The sequence below is a fragment of the Thalia democratica genome, chromosome 3 (genome assembly GCF_965202585.1).
Source record: "Thalia democratica chromosome 3, ktThaDemo2.hap1.1, whole genome shotgun sequence".
Taxonomy (NCBI): Eukaryota; Metazoa; Chordata; class Thaliacea; order Salpida; family Salpidae; genus Thalia; species Thalia democratica.
Genome location: NC_139167.1, coordinates 188,440 through 207,316, shown reverse-complemented (window position 1 = coordinate 207,316; position 18,877 = coordinate 188,440). Strand labels below are relative to the sequence as shown.

The 18,877-nt window shown below is 22.2% G+C and overlaps 1 protein-coding gene across 2 annotated transcripts in view; it reads left to right on the top strand.

Annotated features, from left to right (window-relative positions):
* The window catches only part of LOC145831282 (casein kinase I-like), a 28,246-nt gene extending 14,910 nt beyond the window's left edge, over positions 1 to 13,336 (top strand). The window contains exons 4-10 of one of the 2 annotated variants that reach the window (XM_082938470.1): positions 1,699 to 1,797; positions 4,600 to 4,739; positions 5,148 to 5,301; positions 7,434 to 7,556; positions 10,461 to 10,563; positions 11,364 to 11,398; positions 12,801 to 13,336. In XM_082938470.1, coding sequence (XP_082794596.1) covers positions 1,699 to 1,797; positions 4,600 to 4,739; positions 5,148 to 5,301; positions 7,434 to 7,556; positions 10,461 to 10,563; positions 11,364 to 11,374 — 630 coding nt within the window. In that variant the 3' untranslated portion in view covers positions 11,375 to 11,398; positions 12,801 to 13,336. Of the gene's footprint in view, positions 1 to 1,698; positions 1,798 to 4,599; positions 4,740 to 5,147; positions 5,302 to 7,433; positions 7,557 to 10,460; positions 10,578 to 11,363; positions 11,399 to 12,800 lie in introns of both variants that reach the window. The other variant, XM_082938471.1, reaches the window with a different exon arrangement.
* Positions 13,337 to 18,877: the final 5,541 nt, after the last annotated feature.

Below are 18,877 nucleotides of genomic sequence, written 5' to 3'. Positions count from 1 at the left end.
TTTGAAATGTTTGATTTGGTTTTAGTATTGGTTTTATAATTATAAATTTGTTTTTTATTTTGAATTTCTGCATATTAGTAATTCCCTAGTTTTAAAGTTTATATATTTATAGTTTGTTTAAATTATAATTCTCAACAATAAAAAAGTTTAAATTGACATGTTCACTTACTAATAGAAAATGAACAAAAATACTTATTTTTGTATAATTATATACTTATTAGATATTTCAGAACTAGTCTTATAACAAAATAAAAACAAAATGATAAAAATAGAAAAAGTACAGTAAGTAGACAATGTAGAATGGAAATTATGAAAACTTGTGTCTTGTTTATAACACCCGGGGCTATTTGTAAAGCAAAAAGTAGCTTTGATTAGCATACAACAATTTTTATGGTAATATATCAACTACCAAATAAATCACAACATTACAAAAGTGGTTTTTGTGTCATTAGAGTGTTAAATTGATCTTACATTGATTTATGACACATGACAATATTTCTTTTTATTTGTAAGTATTATAACTTTTTATTTCTTTTAATATGATGGCTTGCTTAAAATTTTTTAAATACATATTTCTTTTTTTTTCAAGTATTGTTATATATTGTTAACATAACTGTAAATCGAAAGTTTAAAGAAAAAGTTTATTACATATACAGTGTTTTTGTGGTGGATTTCCTATAAACAACATTGAGTATATAATTTCATTATTGTGGTTGTAAAACTTACATTTGAATTATATTTAAAACTAATAAAACCTATAAACAATATGGTTTACAGTTGAATTTTAAGTTTAGTCTATGTTAAATTAAATAAATAAAATAGCGATTTAGAATGGAAATTTTCAAATAATATTTAGTTCAATAGATAGCATACTTAAGTTTCACTATGTGGCCATGAGAAAAAAATTATTATCAAACGCAGACAAGAATTAAATTTTGAAACCTCAAATTAAATTTGTCATAAACCCTAGGACATTAAATAAAATTTATATCATTAAAATAATCAAGTAAGAACCACAAAATGCACATCTTTGTAATTATATATACGTTTAATGTGGTGAAATTCATAAAGAGTTTATAACATCTTGAATTCTTTAAATAAAACATCAATTTTACAGATTAAGATTGATCTTTTTAATTTAAAAAATAGTTCACTGTTACCATGGTATAAAACTGTCTAAAAACTGGTGCTTGGTACAGAGAGCTTCAAATATAAATAGAATATGTTGTATTAGACCTATAGTGTACGTTATTTTTAGTTTTAGTGTTAATCAGTTATTTATTATTAAACAGTATATATTTTTTTAACAACTAGGTTACAAAAAGTGCGTAAGTTCTAAATTAATTTGTTCATAAAACTTAAGTGCATATGAAATGATTTTTTTTATTTGTTGTAAACAACTGTTAGTAGTTGCATTTGTATATTTGTGAACAAATAAAACCATTGACTTAAAATGAATAGAATTGATATACATATATAAGAATTCTTTTTAATACATATATGTATGACACAATTACTTTCTCAAAAATGAATTTAATAAATACTAAGTCTGAGACATGAACTTTTAAAGCTATATCTAACTCTAATCCTAGAACTTAAGCAACTAATCTTTAGAACTTATTGATCGTGTTAAACAAAAGTATAATTTTCTGGTAATTTGTTAAAGCTTACTAATTAAAATAAACATAAATATTACAGATGATCAGCAGAGTTGAGTATGTACACAACAAGAACTTCATTCATCGAGATATCAAACCAGACAACTTCTTAATGGGTATTGGTAGACATTGTAACAAGGTTTGTTATAATTATTTAAATAAAAATGAATTTTATACTTGGTATTGTTTTATAACTTTTTTTAAATTTTAACCAGTATGTTGAATTTGAATATTTTTTTAATATATATTAAGTCATGTTTGTCATAATGTAAAAAATTTTTTATAATTAAAAATAAATAATATAAAACAAAAATATATTAGAATATATAATTTTTATTGATATTGCACAATAAGTACTAATAAAGCTTCAAACAAACTGTTTTAAGTTAAAAAAGGAGGATTTTGTTTATGATGTAATAAAACATTCATATGAAGTCTTCCGCTATTAAGTAAAAATAACACGTCATTAAAGTTATTTATAAATATACTAAATATCACTTTATTTGTTTTAATTTAACTTGATTTTGTTTATTGTTGTTTTTGAAGTCGAAAAGTATGAGTGTCTTAGTTGCATAGAAGGTTGTAATTTTCATGTACAGTATACGTTGCGTTGTACGTACACTTAATTTGCATTTTGAAAACAATTTTAACTTTTCAAGTTCAGTAGTTGGCAGCTAAATATAACTGTTGCCATTATTAGATGGTTTAAAAATTCATTTATTTGTTAAATTTATTCTAAAGTTGAGAAAACTTTTTAAATAACTTAGCTATAATTGAATAAAAAAACATTTACTTTAAATTATAAACAATGGTTATTATATATGTTTGTATTCCTTAACTAATGTTTCAAAAAGTAAATGAAAAACATCTTTGGTGTTACCTTTGAAAAAATGTAACAATAAAATATTTATATTGATTTAATAGAAATTAAAAAAAAGGATATTAATTTGAATTTAATTGAATAAATAAAAAACAGCTAATTATGTTAGCAAACTAGTTGACACTTTTTAGTAAAAGTTTTAAAATTTAATCTGTTTTTAAAATAAATTGATCTGTTTTCGCAATCACTCACTAACTAAGCACTTTTAATCAATAAACTTTATACAAATTTAATTTATTTATCCGTCTCTAGGGCATTTGATTAATTCTAAATTAAAATTGTGGTAACTTTTTTTGTAACAGTTTTCTCAAAATAGTCATTTTTAAATTATTTTAGGATTAGTTTCTTAAACAAGTTTTTTTTTTGCTACAAAATTTATAAACTGTAATGTTTTGTATTTTATTATTATTTTATGTACACTGTACAACTATTTTAAGTTTAGTCAGTTAATTTTTTTGATATATTTATAAATTAAACTTATAGATGTTCATTTTGATAATAAACAGTTTATTTTAATAAACTGAGTCATCAATATATTTCGTTTGTGGTATACAAGCTTTGTAAAAACATTATATTAGTACTGATGATTAAAAAACCCTTTTAAATTGATAGCTAATTTTTTCTTTTTAGAATAGTAACCAACAAAATAACATTACTTTATAAAATTTAATTAAAAATCAAACATAAATAATTAAGTCTGTGAAGAAAAGTTAATAAAATAAATAACTAGTTTTATTTCTAAATTAAACTGAAATAATTTTTAGTGGTTTCTCTTAAGTGAAAATTTTGCTAAATCTTTATAAATTTATCTCTATAAGTATAAAAAAACTATTTACTCCAATAAAATAATCTGTGTTAGATATAACTGTTTCAATTTGAAAACTAATAGTAAGTTTTAATTAGTATGAACCTTTTATTTAATTAGATGGTGTATTTTAAGAGTATAAAGCTATTAGAATTAATTAATTGATTGAATCCAAGTTAAATCAAAGTCATGCACCTCCTAATGTTTGTATATATAGCTAGATAAAATTAAATAGTAGTTTACAATTGTTTATAAGAATGAAGTCAAGCTTTTTAGTGTGTTAAAGTTTTTTTTAATTAATATATTTACCCTTGTAAGAAACTATAGACCTCAAAATTTAGCTTAATATAACAAGTTTGTTACTATTCATTTTAGAAGTTTAGGTTGATAATGTAGTTTTTATTTATAATAAGAAGTGTTTGTAAGATAAAACTTAAAAATAAATTATCAAACTTAAACTTCTATCAAAAGTTTTACATACAAAACAATACTTTGTTCAAAAGCAATAAAAAACTTAATGTATTGTATATTGAGTTGAAAAAAAGCCTTAAAAAAGTTAATTTAAGTTTTTGTTAACTGACTTGTAATGAAGCAATAAAACTTGTTTTAATTGTGTTATGACTCTCTGCCAACGGAAGCATTTCTTTTCCAAACTTTTTAAAATTGGAATAATGATTGCATACATTGGCAGAATAATCAGTTTTGTTTTTTAGTAATCATCTCATAAAATTAAAGAATAAAGGTTAAAAAAAAGAAATAGATCATCATCATATTTATTAAAAACGTTTAAATATTTTCTTTGAATTTGTCTACATATTAATCTTATAAATTATATTTTTAAATATTCAGTGTGCTTAACAACTGCTCTTATTAGATATTGTAAAGTAAATAAAATATTGACAAGTTTTAAATAAATTTATTTAAATAAAATAATATACAAGTACTTAGACAAAAATAATATATACTTTAAAAAACACTTTAGAAAAAGATTTAAGAAGTTTATTAATTTAATAAATCATTATGACTGTGTTCTTTTTACTTAAAATATTTTTTAAACATCAAACTGTTTAATTAGTTGAATTCTAATCATCAAAAAAATACACTAAGGTTTTCTGAATTATTTTTATCAAATTGTAACAAAATAATATAATATTTATGTTAACGTGCTGTTCAATTGGTAGTTCAGGAAAAAAAAAACATTTAATTTATAAAATAGGTATGTCATAATATTGATAAAATAATTTTTTTTAACACAGTTGTTCATAATTGACTTTGGACTGGCAAAGAAGTACAGAGACAATCGAACAAAGCAGCACATTCCTTACAGAGAAGATAAAAATCTCACTGGTACTGCCAGATATGCCAGTATTAATGCACATATCGGCTGCGAACAGAGGTATATTTATTATGAACTTTGGTGAATTAAAGTTTTCCAGTGGTTCATAAAAATTCTTAGCTGTCTAAAAGCTGTGTTTCGCCTATGTTTTCTTTTTTGATAATTTTTAAACAATTTTTTGAAATTATAGTTATTTTTTGAACCTTTAACTGCTACTAATACATTTTATAAATAAGTTTTTAAGTGATAGCTGAGTACAGGCTTTAAATGATTAAAATTTGGTTTTCATTTAGAACTCTGTCAATTAAAAAAAAAAACAAGCTACTAAATATGTTCTTATTATATATAAGCACTAAAGTAAAGAAAATTAAAAAAAAAGATTTACAATGTAGTAATGTTACAAATTAAAACAAATTTTTTTTTTAAAGTAAACATCTATATTATCTTTTCAATTTCATCACTTTACAGTCGACGTGATGATTTGGAGTCGCTTGGTTACGTCATGATGTATTTTCTGAGGGGTTCGCTGCCCTGGCAGGGTCTCAAGGCCGTTACCAAGAAACAAAAGTACGAAAAAATCAGCGAGAAAAAAATGTCGACCCCGATTGAGTCACTGACTAGGGTTTGTTGAATTATTAGTGCTAAAAGTTTAAAAAGCAAAAGTAATGCAGGTATCACTTTCTTTTTGTTATTGTTTTTTGCTTTTATTAGCTTATGATTTTTGTAGGAGTTTTATAAATATAAGTGTACAACATTGTTTTTATGGATGTTTGTAAAAACAAATTAAACTTTAGATTTTATGAACATAGGAGTTTAACATTAAAAATTGATAATTTAGATTTTATAAAATTAAATATTTACTTATTAATTTTGATACGCTTAAAATGTATTTGAACAGTTTAATTAGAAAATTACTTATTAAAAATTGTATTGTGTTTTACTATCTTAAAAGTTTTTAAACTAAAAATGTTTTATGAAATATAATTAAACTGAGATGTGTCAGTATAGTGTAGGAAGTTGTTAATGTTTATTTGAAAAGTCTGATAATGCTTGTTAAACTGGTTTTAATAATTATAACTTGTTTAATAAAAAGTAGTTGCTAGTGATATCACTTTAATGAGAATTAAATACTGATTAGTTACAAAAATTGTATTATATTAAAATTTTATTTTTTATAAAGTTGTTTATTAAAGATATAACATTTAAAGTAGCTATGACTCAATATAATTATTTCTTATTAAGCGTTATAAAAGTTATATTTTCCAAATACTTTTACCGTACTTTTATTAAATTAATATATTAAAATTACGAAGAAATATTACAAGGATTGTTGTTCTAGTAAATTAATTAAGAATAGATAATACAAAGTTTAAAATTGTTAATTAATTTTTTTAATATAAATTTTATGAAAAAGTTACAACTTATTATTTATATAAATAGTCCCATTACAATAAGAAAAAAGTACAATTTGGATAAGGAAAAAGCAATTATTTTTAACTTACTTATGAAACAATAACATTTTCTAAAAATTAATTAATTTAAGTATTTATGTAAAGATTTTAAAGGAACTTAAGTTTTGTAATTTGTTTTTGTTTTGCTTAATTTTTTTGTAACTTTTAATTCGTACTTGAACTTATGGATTATTTCCGATTTAAAGTTTTTAAAGAAATAAATAAATTTTGGCTTATATAATTCACTTTTTGAAATGGTTTTGTTTTAGATAAAAACTTTTTAACTTAAAAAATTTCAAACTGAAAAGGATTAAACATGTTTTAATACTACAAAGTTATATTCATTCAAGAAAAATAAGATTATTTAGATTCAACGAAAAATCTTAATAAAACATAGTTTGAACTTCTGTAATTATTTTATAGATTAATTTTAATTTCATTGAATTATAAAATACAAATCTAAACTTATAATTTTTTATTTTAAATATTTTAGCTAGTTCTTGTCTATAATAAATCAAATGTTAGTTTGATATTATAAAAAACAGATTTTAAGCTGAAAGCTTGTAGTATTGATTGATATCAACAAAAATTTGCTATTTCTTTCTTGAATAAACTAATAAATTCAAATAGTTTCTTCAATACTTAAATTTCATAGCAGGATGTAGAAGTTTCAGTTTAATTATTCAACGAATTTTGTTTTGTATACGACCATGACTTTGTTCGTACTGAATTATCTCAATAGCTCGCTTAATCTCCAATAAATTTATTTAATTTTTCATTGAAAAAAGGCCAATTTAGATAGACAAAGTAATTTTTATTAAATTACACCAAACTTTGAATAATGCATTGACTTTTACGTAGAAAATTTTTTAGTTGTGTAACTTTTAGTATTTCGACATTTAAAGTTGAGTTTCACCTTATGATCTTATTTTACATGGTTTTCTAAAGGTCTAGTTAATAAAGTCGGTTTTACTGACTAATTAAGCTATTAGCGAAGATTGATTACTTTTTATTAAAAACTTAATTCTACAAGCTGAATATATATTTTGTAATAAAGTTATAGTATAAAACACTTTACAAAAATATTTTTTTGTTGTAACTAGCTTTTATAAACTTACCTTTATTTGTATATTAATAAGAAATTTTTCATATTTTTCACAAATAATATCAAATGTATATATTAAATCTAAAACTTTTTATAAAACGTTTCATAATTAAACACTTTATTTTAATTAAAAAAAAAATCATACAGTTTTTAGACTTGGTTATAGTTAGACCTTATTTCAAGTTCAATGTTTTTCAGGGATTCCCATCAGAGTTTCAGATGTACCTGAACTACTGCAGAGGTTTGAGATTCGACGAAAGTCCTGATTATATGTACCTGAGACAACTCTTCAGAATTCTTTTCCGCACTCTTAATCATCAGGTAACTGTTCAAATATTTGATTTAACTAAATATCAAAGGATTTTATTTCACCAATCGTTCAAATTTTGGAATTCTATTTTTTTTCTTATACAGTTACAAGTTTTTTTTTATACAAAAATTAAGACAAAAAATTCAATTACAATTTTTTGTTTTTGATAAAATTAAAATTAGTTTAATTATTAATTTTTATTTACAACATTTTCATATAATAAACTAACTAAGTTTTTTAAATGTACATATTAAAAAGTATTAGCAACTAAAAGTAATTTTTTATGAAATTTTAATATAGATCAATAACACTTTTATGATTGTATGGGTTTTTTCATTAAAAGTTGTTTTTCATTAGTGTTTAAAGTTCTATTCCAATGAATAAGATTATTCAAAATAGTTAAAAGAATTTAGTTAAATACTCTTTCTTATTTTAATACTACTATATCAGTTATTAAAAAAATCTATATTGGTATTACTGTATTAGCTAAAAACAGTTGGTAATACTTTTATTGAAAATAAATTTAACAATGAATTTTAAGAAAGATATATTATAAAATCAATAGCTTTAGTTGTTTTCTTATTCTAAATTACAACATGTTCTGTTTTTTTACAATTTATTACGATTTCAGTTTTTTTTTTAAGCAACGCAGAAAAAATTTACTGAAAAATATTGCAATTCAAACATGCAAGATTTGACATTTATAAATGATATTTTACACGATTAAATACACTTGATTGAAAAGTTCTTAAATGTAGTTCAGTTAAATTATTTTTATACTTCATAATTCATAAACGATGACAAACGAAATTTTGATTGATCTTAAGGTTTCTTAAAATAAAGTATGATTATAAACAATTAAAAAGTTAATTTTGATTGAAGTTATAAAGTTTTACAAAGATTTTAAAAAGCTTTTGATACTTACTCTGAACTAAAATCTTATTTTGTATAAAATGTTTATTTTACTAGCATGAATCTATTAAAAAACTACGAAGTTCGTAAAATTAGTCTAAAATTTTTGAAAATTGACCATTTAAATATAATGATAAAATAATATCTGTAAATCAAAGAAAAATTCAATACTACAATTTAAGTATTTAATATCTATACTTTTTACATTTAAAACCAAAGAATTTTTATTGGAATTTTTTGTGTATTTGTTGAGAAATCCAAATAATTATGTAATTTAAGTTGTTGTCAGAACAAATACTATATGCGGTATTTTATATCAACAAATATTTTATATAAAGTCCATTTAAAATCCACTGTAGACATAACTTGTTTAAAAGGTTTTTTCAAATATTTAAATGGCAGTTATAGCCATAAAATTTTTATAAAGATGATAAGTATATTTCATTAAAATGTTTTTATGAACTTATTAAAGTTATATACTTGTGTTAACTTTTTAACAATAGTTAAGAATGTTACAGAATTATGTTTATTAATATAAAAATGAAAATATGTAAATAATGTTTTTTATTGAGTTAAATACTTAACAACAAAAATTTATAAGAACATAAAAGTTTATTAAAATCAAAATTAATTGTGTTATCTTTGATATTTAATAAATACTGTAAAACATTTAATGATTTCTATATTTTATATAAAGTAATGATGTTAAATCAGAATTAAAACCAAAACTAAAACTTAAGCTTTTACTTTTATCTATGGTAAGAAATATCTCTAAGAAGTATTGAAGTTTCATAAAGTGCTCTATACTTCATAAAGTTACATTTTATGTATATAAAATAAAGTGCTTTTATAAAAACAATATATTTAATACATAAAATAAAGAAGATATACACAATGATACTTATTCGAAATTCGAAAAAATGTACAAACTTAAAAGCAAAAGAAAAGTACAAAGCTACTTTAAAAAATGTCAATTATTTATAGCTTTAATCTAGCATTTTACCAGTTTTTACCTCGAATTTTTGAGCTTAAATGTTTAAGTTTAAAAAGAATTTGTACCAAAGGTTTTTGTAGCGTTACAAAACAATGAACTTTTGGAATTGCACCAATTTTACATAATAAATTCCAATAAACTTGAATAACTAATTAACTGCTCGTTCTATTTTAAATTTTTACAGTAAACACGTTTATTTTAATTTCAAACTTCCTGTTTTATTTAAAAAATTTTACACTATTTCACAATATTAGCAGAAACAAATTATATTTTTAAACATTTCAAATCTAAAAATAATTAAGTTCCCTATTCATAAGATTAATTGTGTTTTTTAACCACATTGTTTATTTCTAAACATTTGCTTAGAATTTTGCAAATTTAAATTTAAATTATTTTTATGTCAACTTAGTTATTAGTTCATAATGTTTAAAATTATAACTTTGTTGTTACTAAATGGTATTTTATAAAATTTAAAAACATCTTAGTGTAAAAAAATTCGTTCAAAATCTAATTCAAATACTAAAGTAAAATAACAAATAAACACATGTGATATTTGATTAAATTGTTTTTAAGGAGCAATTTACGGTTTTTCAAAATAAAATGGTTTAGAAATAAAATACTTTGAATATTTTTAATTAGTATCCAGAATTTAATGCTTACAGCGAAAATAAAATACGTAATATAGTATAAACAACAAGATGATTAAACAAACAATTTTAATGTAATTCATTATAAAAAATGCAAATAGTAAGTTTATCATTACTAAACACTTATCCCTTATTAATTCTTCTGTCCATTTTTTTCAATTAAGATATTTAAATTGTTTTTTATTTAATAAAAACTTTAAAAGATTGTTTTTAAAATAAATTTTGAAAATAATCTAAAATTATAAGGATATAAGTTAGACAAAAAGTTATAGAAAAACTCTAGTACTTAACACCACTTTACCCAAATTAAAAGCTCGTAGCTGTTATTATTTTGGTATAAACAAACACTATTTATTTAACAGCACGATTTCGTATTTGATTGGACAATACTGAAGCAGAAGCCTTCCAACTCATCCAACCACCAACCGACAGGAGCTTCTTCCAAGGAGCGCACCAAATCTAAAGGTTAACATTATCAAGTTTGTTCCTCGTAATATGTACTAGTATTTAGTATATTTGATAATTTGATTAAAATTGTTGGTAAGAAATTTTTCAGGGTTGTTTTGGTGTTTAATTTCTATTTGCAATATTACTATTTTGTTATAACAGAGTTGCCAAACACTCAGGCTAGTTAAATTTTCAGAACAACTCAGGCTTCTTAGAAGTTTGTTTCTGAATATAAGACTAATTTAGATTTTATTCTAAATCTCAGGCTAGTTTTTGTCACTTTGAAATCATCTTTTACTTAACTCTTTTTTCTTTTTCTAGATATTAAGTTCTTCTGTTAATACTTTAATTAAATACTGTTCAATACTGACTGACAGTCTTTTTTTCCAGTTTATGGCTCTTACTACTGTTTTTCTATTATCACTCAACCTAAGTTGTCTCTGGTAAATTTTTGAATACTCAGACTTTTTTAAAAGAGTGGCAACCTTGTTGTAAAGCTGTTTTTTCTTTTGCACCATAAAGATTAAAATTATTTATGGTTTAAAACTAACTTTTATAAAATTTAAATTTGTATAGTTTTAATTTTATAGAAATTTACCTAAAAATTTAGTTCAATTTTAATTACTAAAAACAACCTTTGTTTTTATTATTTTAAACGCACTTTAAACTTTTTAGATAAATATTCTTTTAAGTTTTACCCAAAATTTATTTTTCAAAGATACTATTTGTAAGAACTTACGTCTTTTGTTTAAATAATACTATGTTTTTATAGTTTAATACATTTTTTATAAGACTAACATCTTTTATTTTTTTTACAGAATATGTCTAAGAAGTAAAGAGTTTCTTTACTTAGGTAAGTATTTTTAATTTATTTTTATAAAAAACCTTACTTGACTTGTTATTATATACGTAGCTATTACTCAGTAGTAAAGTCACAAGTCTTATGAAGTTTTAAATGATATAATTAACTTTTGAAAACAAGTAATTAAGTTGTGTAATCATAAGATATTTAAAGAAGTTTGTGTAATACAATTTCAAGTTTAAACTAGTAAAACATTTGTTTTTTTTTAAGTTTTTATGTTTGGTTAAATTTATTTCTTGAAGTTTTAAGTTATTTTAACTAAATTAATTGTAGTATAAATACAAATGTGATAACAGTTACACTTATAATTTGTATAATTACTATAATCTTTATTATATAAAAATTTTGTATCTACAATGTATAAATAAATAATTCAATAAAAGACTAATAGATATATTATTTGACAACACTATAATTTTTTGGTTAAATGAAAGTCTTAAAATAGTATACTGTTTTAAACACTCTGATTTATGAATTTATTTAAAGTTTAGTAAATTATTATTAGTTTTCTTATTTGATTTGTTCTTAAATTGCTTGTATCATCTTATTAAACTTACAAATGATTTCTGACTAATTTAGGGGAAAGTTTGATTTCATTTTTATTTCTTAGAAAGCAAAACTTTTAAGTAGAGCACAATTTCTAAGAAGTAATAAAAAATTTCGTAGAATAATAAAAGTTTTTAAAAAACAAATAACTTTATTATATGAAAGAATAATTTCCTGTTTAATTCAGCGGAAATCAACTGCAATTTTATAAACTTTTGCAAAAATAAACCAATAATTTTAAACATTATATCTAAAAACTGTTTAACATACTCTAAAACTTATGAAATTAAATATAGATTTTTTTTAAAACTTATCATAATAACCATAAATATTAAATTTATTGGTTTTAAAAAAGTTATTTTTCAAGCTTAATTATTATTGAATTAGTCAAAATGTGTTTCTAATATCAACATTTATTGTTATAGATTTGAATATATAGTTGTATTATTACATTTTAAAACTTATGGTTAAGTAAGTTAAAGTTTTTAAACTAATTAATTAAATTTGCAATAAGATTTGAAGTAGTTGAAGTGTCTTATAAAATATAACTCAAATTTTACCATTAAGTTTATTCCATGTTCTTATTTTACTTTAGAATAGAATCAATCAATAAAAGTAGTTCTACTATCTATAAACTTTTTACTATATTTTATACATTTATATACAATAGATATATAGAATTTATAGTTTTCGTCTACTAAAATAAGTTTATTTTATAAATGTTACAATCTGTATAAATTAAGTTTTTATAATCTATAATATAAAAATTTTGATGATTCTAGATTATTTGTTTCAAATTAAAAATAATATAAATTGAAAAAAAACTAAATGTATTTTTTTTCAACAGGCAATATTTACGACATGCCAGTAAAAGTAAAATCGATGTAAAAATGTCGTTACAAGCCTAAATTTGTCTGATATAAATATTTATTTTAACTTCTTATCTAAATATATATATTTCTCGTCTTATATATATGCCACTGTATTAAAAAACTGCAAAACAAATTTTATGATTAAAAATACCCTTTTTTTTTGTTGTAGTTTTTTTTTTTGGTGGCTCTTTAAATAGATTTTTTCCTTTCACTTTTTCTCTTGAGACCTTTCAATTCTATTTTCTGCCATTAAAAAGTTTCCATCATCAAAATTAAAGTTAATTTGAACATTCTTGATAAGCTCTTTAAAATTTGTATAACTACCTTTTCTCTACACTTTTGAAAATGAGCTTTTTTTGTAACTATTTTCCAACGAATTTAACCAAATGTTTCATTAAAAAACTAAAAGATCTCTCTTTTTTACTAGCAAAGTATCTTACCTCTTTTGCATTTCATTAAAAGATAAGTTTAATGCTCACTTTTTTACAATAAAAGACTTTTTTTTTTATCCAAGCAGTAAATAAAAATGCAAAATAATGAGATTTTCCGGTCTCTAAATTTTTTGTCATTTTCCTTTTTTTTTGTGGTAGAATTAGTGTCTGTCGATTTCATAAGAAATAAAAATTTTTTGTCCTTTTTTTGTAAAGTAAACTTTAAAAATTTTGTTTGTCTTTAATCTGTTTTTATTTTTGTTGAAAATCGTTTTTTGAATTTTGTCGTGTTCTAGACTGGATGTTAAATAAATAGCTATATAGATTTTATAAATAACTAATTAAAAAAGTAATTAGTTATATTAATCAGTGTTTATCTAACTAAGTCTAAGCTAAGAAAATAGTTATTGTAAAAATAGGTTAGTTTTCATTTTTTGTTTCATCCTCAAGACTATATTTTTAACTCGTTCAAATTTATTTTTACAATAGTTTTTAGCTGACAGAGGTGTGAATTTACTTTTTAATTAGTATGAAATTAATGCTTGGTGTGGAAAATTTTTAGAAAATTAATTTTTTAGAATTTGACTAGTGTTAACAATAGTGTAGAAATTTAAAACTGGATTTTTATTTGAGAAATTATTAAAATAGTGTTTATCTAAAATTAATTCCTGATCATACCACGTTTCTATAATAAAAAGCAATTTACAGTTTAAAAAATTCAACTTCCTACTTTTAAAAAATTGCTTTTAAATCAACCAAAATAAATCGATTTAACTAAATAAAAATCTAAGATTTTAACTGTTCTACTATCACATATATATGTCCATTGATAGTCAAAATCAGGGTTTCCCAAAGTGGGCCAAGTGGCTACCTTACGGGCCATGACAGATACTCAAGGGGCCATGAGGTCATAATTTGAAACTTACACGAGATATTCTGGAGTTTCTGATGAAGAGCAAAGAAAAAGTCTTAGGTGTTTTAAAAAGTAGATTTTTGAAATATACACTTTATAAATAATACAAACATGATTTGAGCGCACGATTTAAAAATACTTATTTTATAGCAAATATAGACGAGGAGTTTAAATTGTATTAACCTATTACTTTCTACGTCTAGAAAGCTATATTTTAAATCTGCAAGTAAGATTTAAAATCAAATGTAATTTTCAACCTTTTTATATGTTATATACTTTAATTCACATACTGTAACTTGAAGAAAAAAAAAGTCGAAAATAACTCATTAGCTACGTAAAAAGCTGTATATCACTTTGAATACTGAAAATGTTTTAGATGTGACTACTTCCTGTCAAGAAATGTAAAATCAAACTGTTTACTGGTTCGATTTAGAAACAAATAGTTAATAAACCACGCTTTAAAAATTGTGATTAAAAGCATAATACTATATTTTGTTTGCAAACACTTATAAAAAAAGTGGTATTTATTTATTTAAAAAGTTTCTGTCACTTTTTTTTTTAAACTATTTAAATTAGTATATGAAAACCTTATTCTAATTTAATAAAGGTTAAACTAAAAAAATTGATGAAGTCAAAACAGATCAAACAAAGTCAAAAACTTTTTAAAAGTTTACCACTAACATTTTTTATTTAGATTTTTTAAATATGTAAATATGCATGGCATATAATAATCTTAAAACGATTAAAAATTTAAGCTTAAGTTGTAATTATCATTTCAAGTTAGACTACGGAGTTGACTTATTTTAAAATTTAAGGATGCTTAGTTTTACATTTGGTATATATTTCTCGAATTTTTCTGTATAATGTTCTAAAATCAACATATTTTTGTTTTATAGCAAACATTTATTTTAAAATAAACTTAATAAAACCCGCAAGTAAATTATTTTCCAAACTTTTATTTTTATAGAAAAGAAAATATTTTACGTTCACACAATAAAAAACATTTTTTTGTATTTTAAGCCATAAATGAATAAAAATTATGTAAAAATATTTATTTAAAGATAGGAGTATGTGACCTAAAAAAAAACTTAACCTTTTACGTAAACGCTTAACCTTTTAGTTATTTAATTTGTTTAGTTTTCTAGATTTAGAGCATACTTAAATTATCAGAAAGCTATTTTTTAAACTCATTTTGTATAAGCATTAACTTGATTCATACAATCTTTCTAACATATAAAGTATTTTATAGAAACGGTTTTAAAAATACGCAGATAGTAAATCGAAAAAGTGCCTTCTAGGTTAGTGGCTTTAAACTTTTTTTAAAATTATAACACATTTAACTATAAAAATGTAAAAGTGTCCTAAAAAAGAAAAAAATATATAGAGAACTATTATTTCATAGGAACATTAGCTTGTTCTAACAAAGAGAATTAAAAAACGTAATTTATTATTTTTATCTTACTAAACTTTCTGTGCTCAAAAAATGATTTCCATGCACACTACTGTGAACACTTACACTCCGTGGAGACCACTGCTCTATATGCTTAAAAAACAGTTTTTTGTACATAAACTACAATTTTAAAAGTTTTTCTTGTTTTTCTATTTACATGATGGTAAAAGTTTGTTAATTAAACATAAATATTTGATACAAAATCTAGACTTATTTCAGAAAAGTTCTACTCAACTTTAAATTTCACGTTACATTTAAAAAAACCAAAAGATTATAGTTGTATTATTGAAAATTATGATTCAAACAATTACAACCAATTTTAAGTATTCAATAAAAAAATACTTTTTCCTTAGAAACATTATAACGTAGTAAGCGTTCATCTTTTGGACAGTTCAAGTATTTTTGCACAAGTTCAAGTTTTTTAAGGAATATGCTTTATCATACTTAAAAGTTTACAGATTAGTAACTTTCTAATTTAAAAACTTGCCCAAAAGTTATTTTAACAAAATATTTATATGAAAAATAATTGATAACTAAGCATAGATGGACTTTAAGACTGATTTAAATTTAATAAACTCAATACTGAATAATTTAAAAGTTTTTTTAATTTGTGTTTTTTGAAATCAGGGGTCGGCAGGCAGTTAATGCTCGCGGGCCAAATTTTAAGTTTTAGTTGCATTTGTATAATGTATTGGCTTTAATTTAGTCATACAAAACAAAACAGTTTTTACTTTTATTAACTTTTAGCTACACATAGAGGGCCTATTAAAATTGTAGCTTATTGGACAAAAACTTAAATTTAATAAAATACTTGAGGCTTAATAAAATTTCTACTTTAATAACAATTAATAACTTTATTTTAATAACTGCAGTATTTTAGTTACCATCAAATTTTCAAAAAACCAAGTTTGAAAAACATTTATGGCTAATTTTTATACATTTTTCATATGAACAAACATTTTCCGTATGTATTTTTAAATACTACTTATTAAAAATAATCTTTGCAAACTAGTTAGCTTGCTCTCTTTGAAAATTTCACTAATCTTGTAAATTTTCAACTAAAATAAATTCGTACCTGTTTGTATTACAAAAAATGACAACACATTTTTTAACATAAATAAATTAAATTCTCTGAAAATTACTTTATTAACAACTAATGTTGTCATATCATAGTTACCATTAAAAATAGAAAGACTTACTGTTAACCAAGCTTAAATACCTTAAAAAAGATTGTCATAAAAAATTACATAATATGCTGCTGGACTTAAAAAAAAATAGTTTTGAAGTTTTAAAAAAATGATAATTTATAAAGTACAGTTTTTAAAAACATTTTGTGGTTTAAAGATTTATTCAAAGTCTTGTCTCACGGCAAACGAAAGTCCGGACTTCTGTTCTGCAGACTTTCGCCGATGTTTTTCGTTGATTTATTCAAAGTAAAATAAATAGAAATTTAACAAACACTTGAGTTTTTTAAAACGACTTAAAGTTCACAAAATAAAGTAGTAAGTAAATACAGCGAAATCAGAAAAGTTTAATTATCATATGTTAGCTCTAAAAGGGCAGAAAAATTACCAAAATAATCTTTTTTAAATAATAAAATATATTAAGCCATTAATAAAGTAAAAACTTAAATTTTATTGAGAATTATAACAATTCTTGATTTCTTTTTCTTCCATTTAAAAAAAGAATTAGTGTCAATTATTTAAATTAGTATTGTACAGACTTTAAAAGTTTAACATACCTTAATCAAGTATTCATTAAAAATTTAGTTAAAAAAATAAGCACCTGTGTATGTTAGTGTGCAATGCATAGGAATTGAATAAGTTTGAATAATATTATTATAAAATATTAAAAAATAAATTCATGGTTCATGAGAATTAAAATTCCGACAATTGATTCTTTATTTTTTTATAAGATCATGCTTAAAAAGTAATATATGTTTGAAAAATAACAAATACATATGTAGGTCTTATTCATATCTACCAGCCACTTTTTTTTTAAAGTTTTAACCATTTTTTGAGATTTTTAGAAATTACTAAAAACTTTGTATTTTAAACCTTAATTTAGCTATATCTAAAATGAAATAATAGACACTTTCTAAAATGAAAAGAATAACTTGTAGATATTTATAAGACCTACAAAAACCAAGGTTAATATATGTTGATAATATTGGTGTGCTTTAAAAAGTAATTTGAAGAACGCAGTAAATTTACTTTTATAAGTGAAATGAGTTCTGAAAAAATATCTTATGTCATATTCGTATTTTGTTTGAATTGTGTCGGTACACACTATATAACAATTATAATGAAAAAACAACTATAATATAAATAAATTATGCTAAGAACACACTTAATTCGAATTAAGTATTAGTAAAAAACGGTTCCAAAAATTTGCGTTTGTTTATGTTGGTGTACATAAGACTGAATGTAAAGTGCAAAGAAAACTTAATTGAAAGTGTTGTTTCAAACATTTTTTGTGCACAATCAAATATATAGTGATAAGGCGTCTATAAGAAAAACTTAAGTATAAATTACATGTTAAAAAATATTGAAGTTATTAGGGATTTATTACTCAAGTACCGTTCATTACATTTGAAAAATGCAATACACTTGCTCATAGTTAATCTATTTAATAAGTATGTATTACGTAACTAACCTTTTTGAAACACTTATAAAATTTTGTTTTAGGTTATTATTTGTTAATGTGTGAAGAAAGCTATTATCTAAACAGAGAAGAAATTACAAAAGCTAATCTGTCTTTGTCACAGCTTTAAGCGGTAAAAAGATTGATGGTTTCAAAATAATACACAGGGACGTTTAACGAAAAAACTAACTTAAATATATTTTGTTCAGCGGGCCGCACTCCATTTCAACAAAAAGCGTGCTTGCGGGCCGCAGTTCGCCGACTCCTGTTTTAAACCATTCTGACATTTTCTCAAACTATTCATTTTAAATAGAACCGTTATTAGTGGAACAGGTTAAAATTGCACGGAGGTTCATTATTGCACGAGTAAAAAAACAGAAGATATTTAAATAGACTAATGAAAAACAAAAATTTATTGACCAAGGGTTACTGTGATGGTGAAATGATTAAAACAACTAATTAATAAAAATCAACCGGTGCAAAAGCTACCTATCCGATACTAGAAGAGGTTTAAATAAATTTGACTGATTCGAACCTTCATCTCTATTATTTTGTCAAGATGCTTTACTAATTAATTATATAAAAAAATTTTAAAACTCTGAATTGCTAGATCTA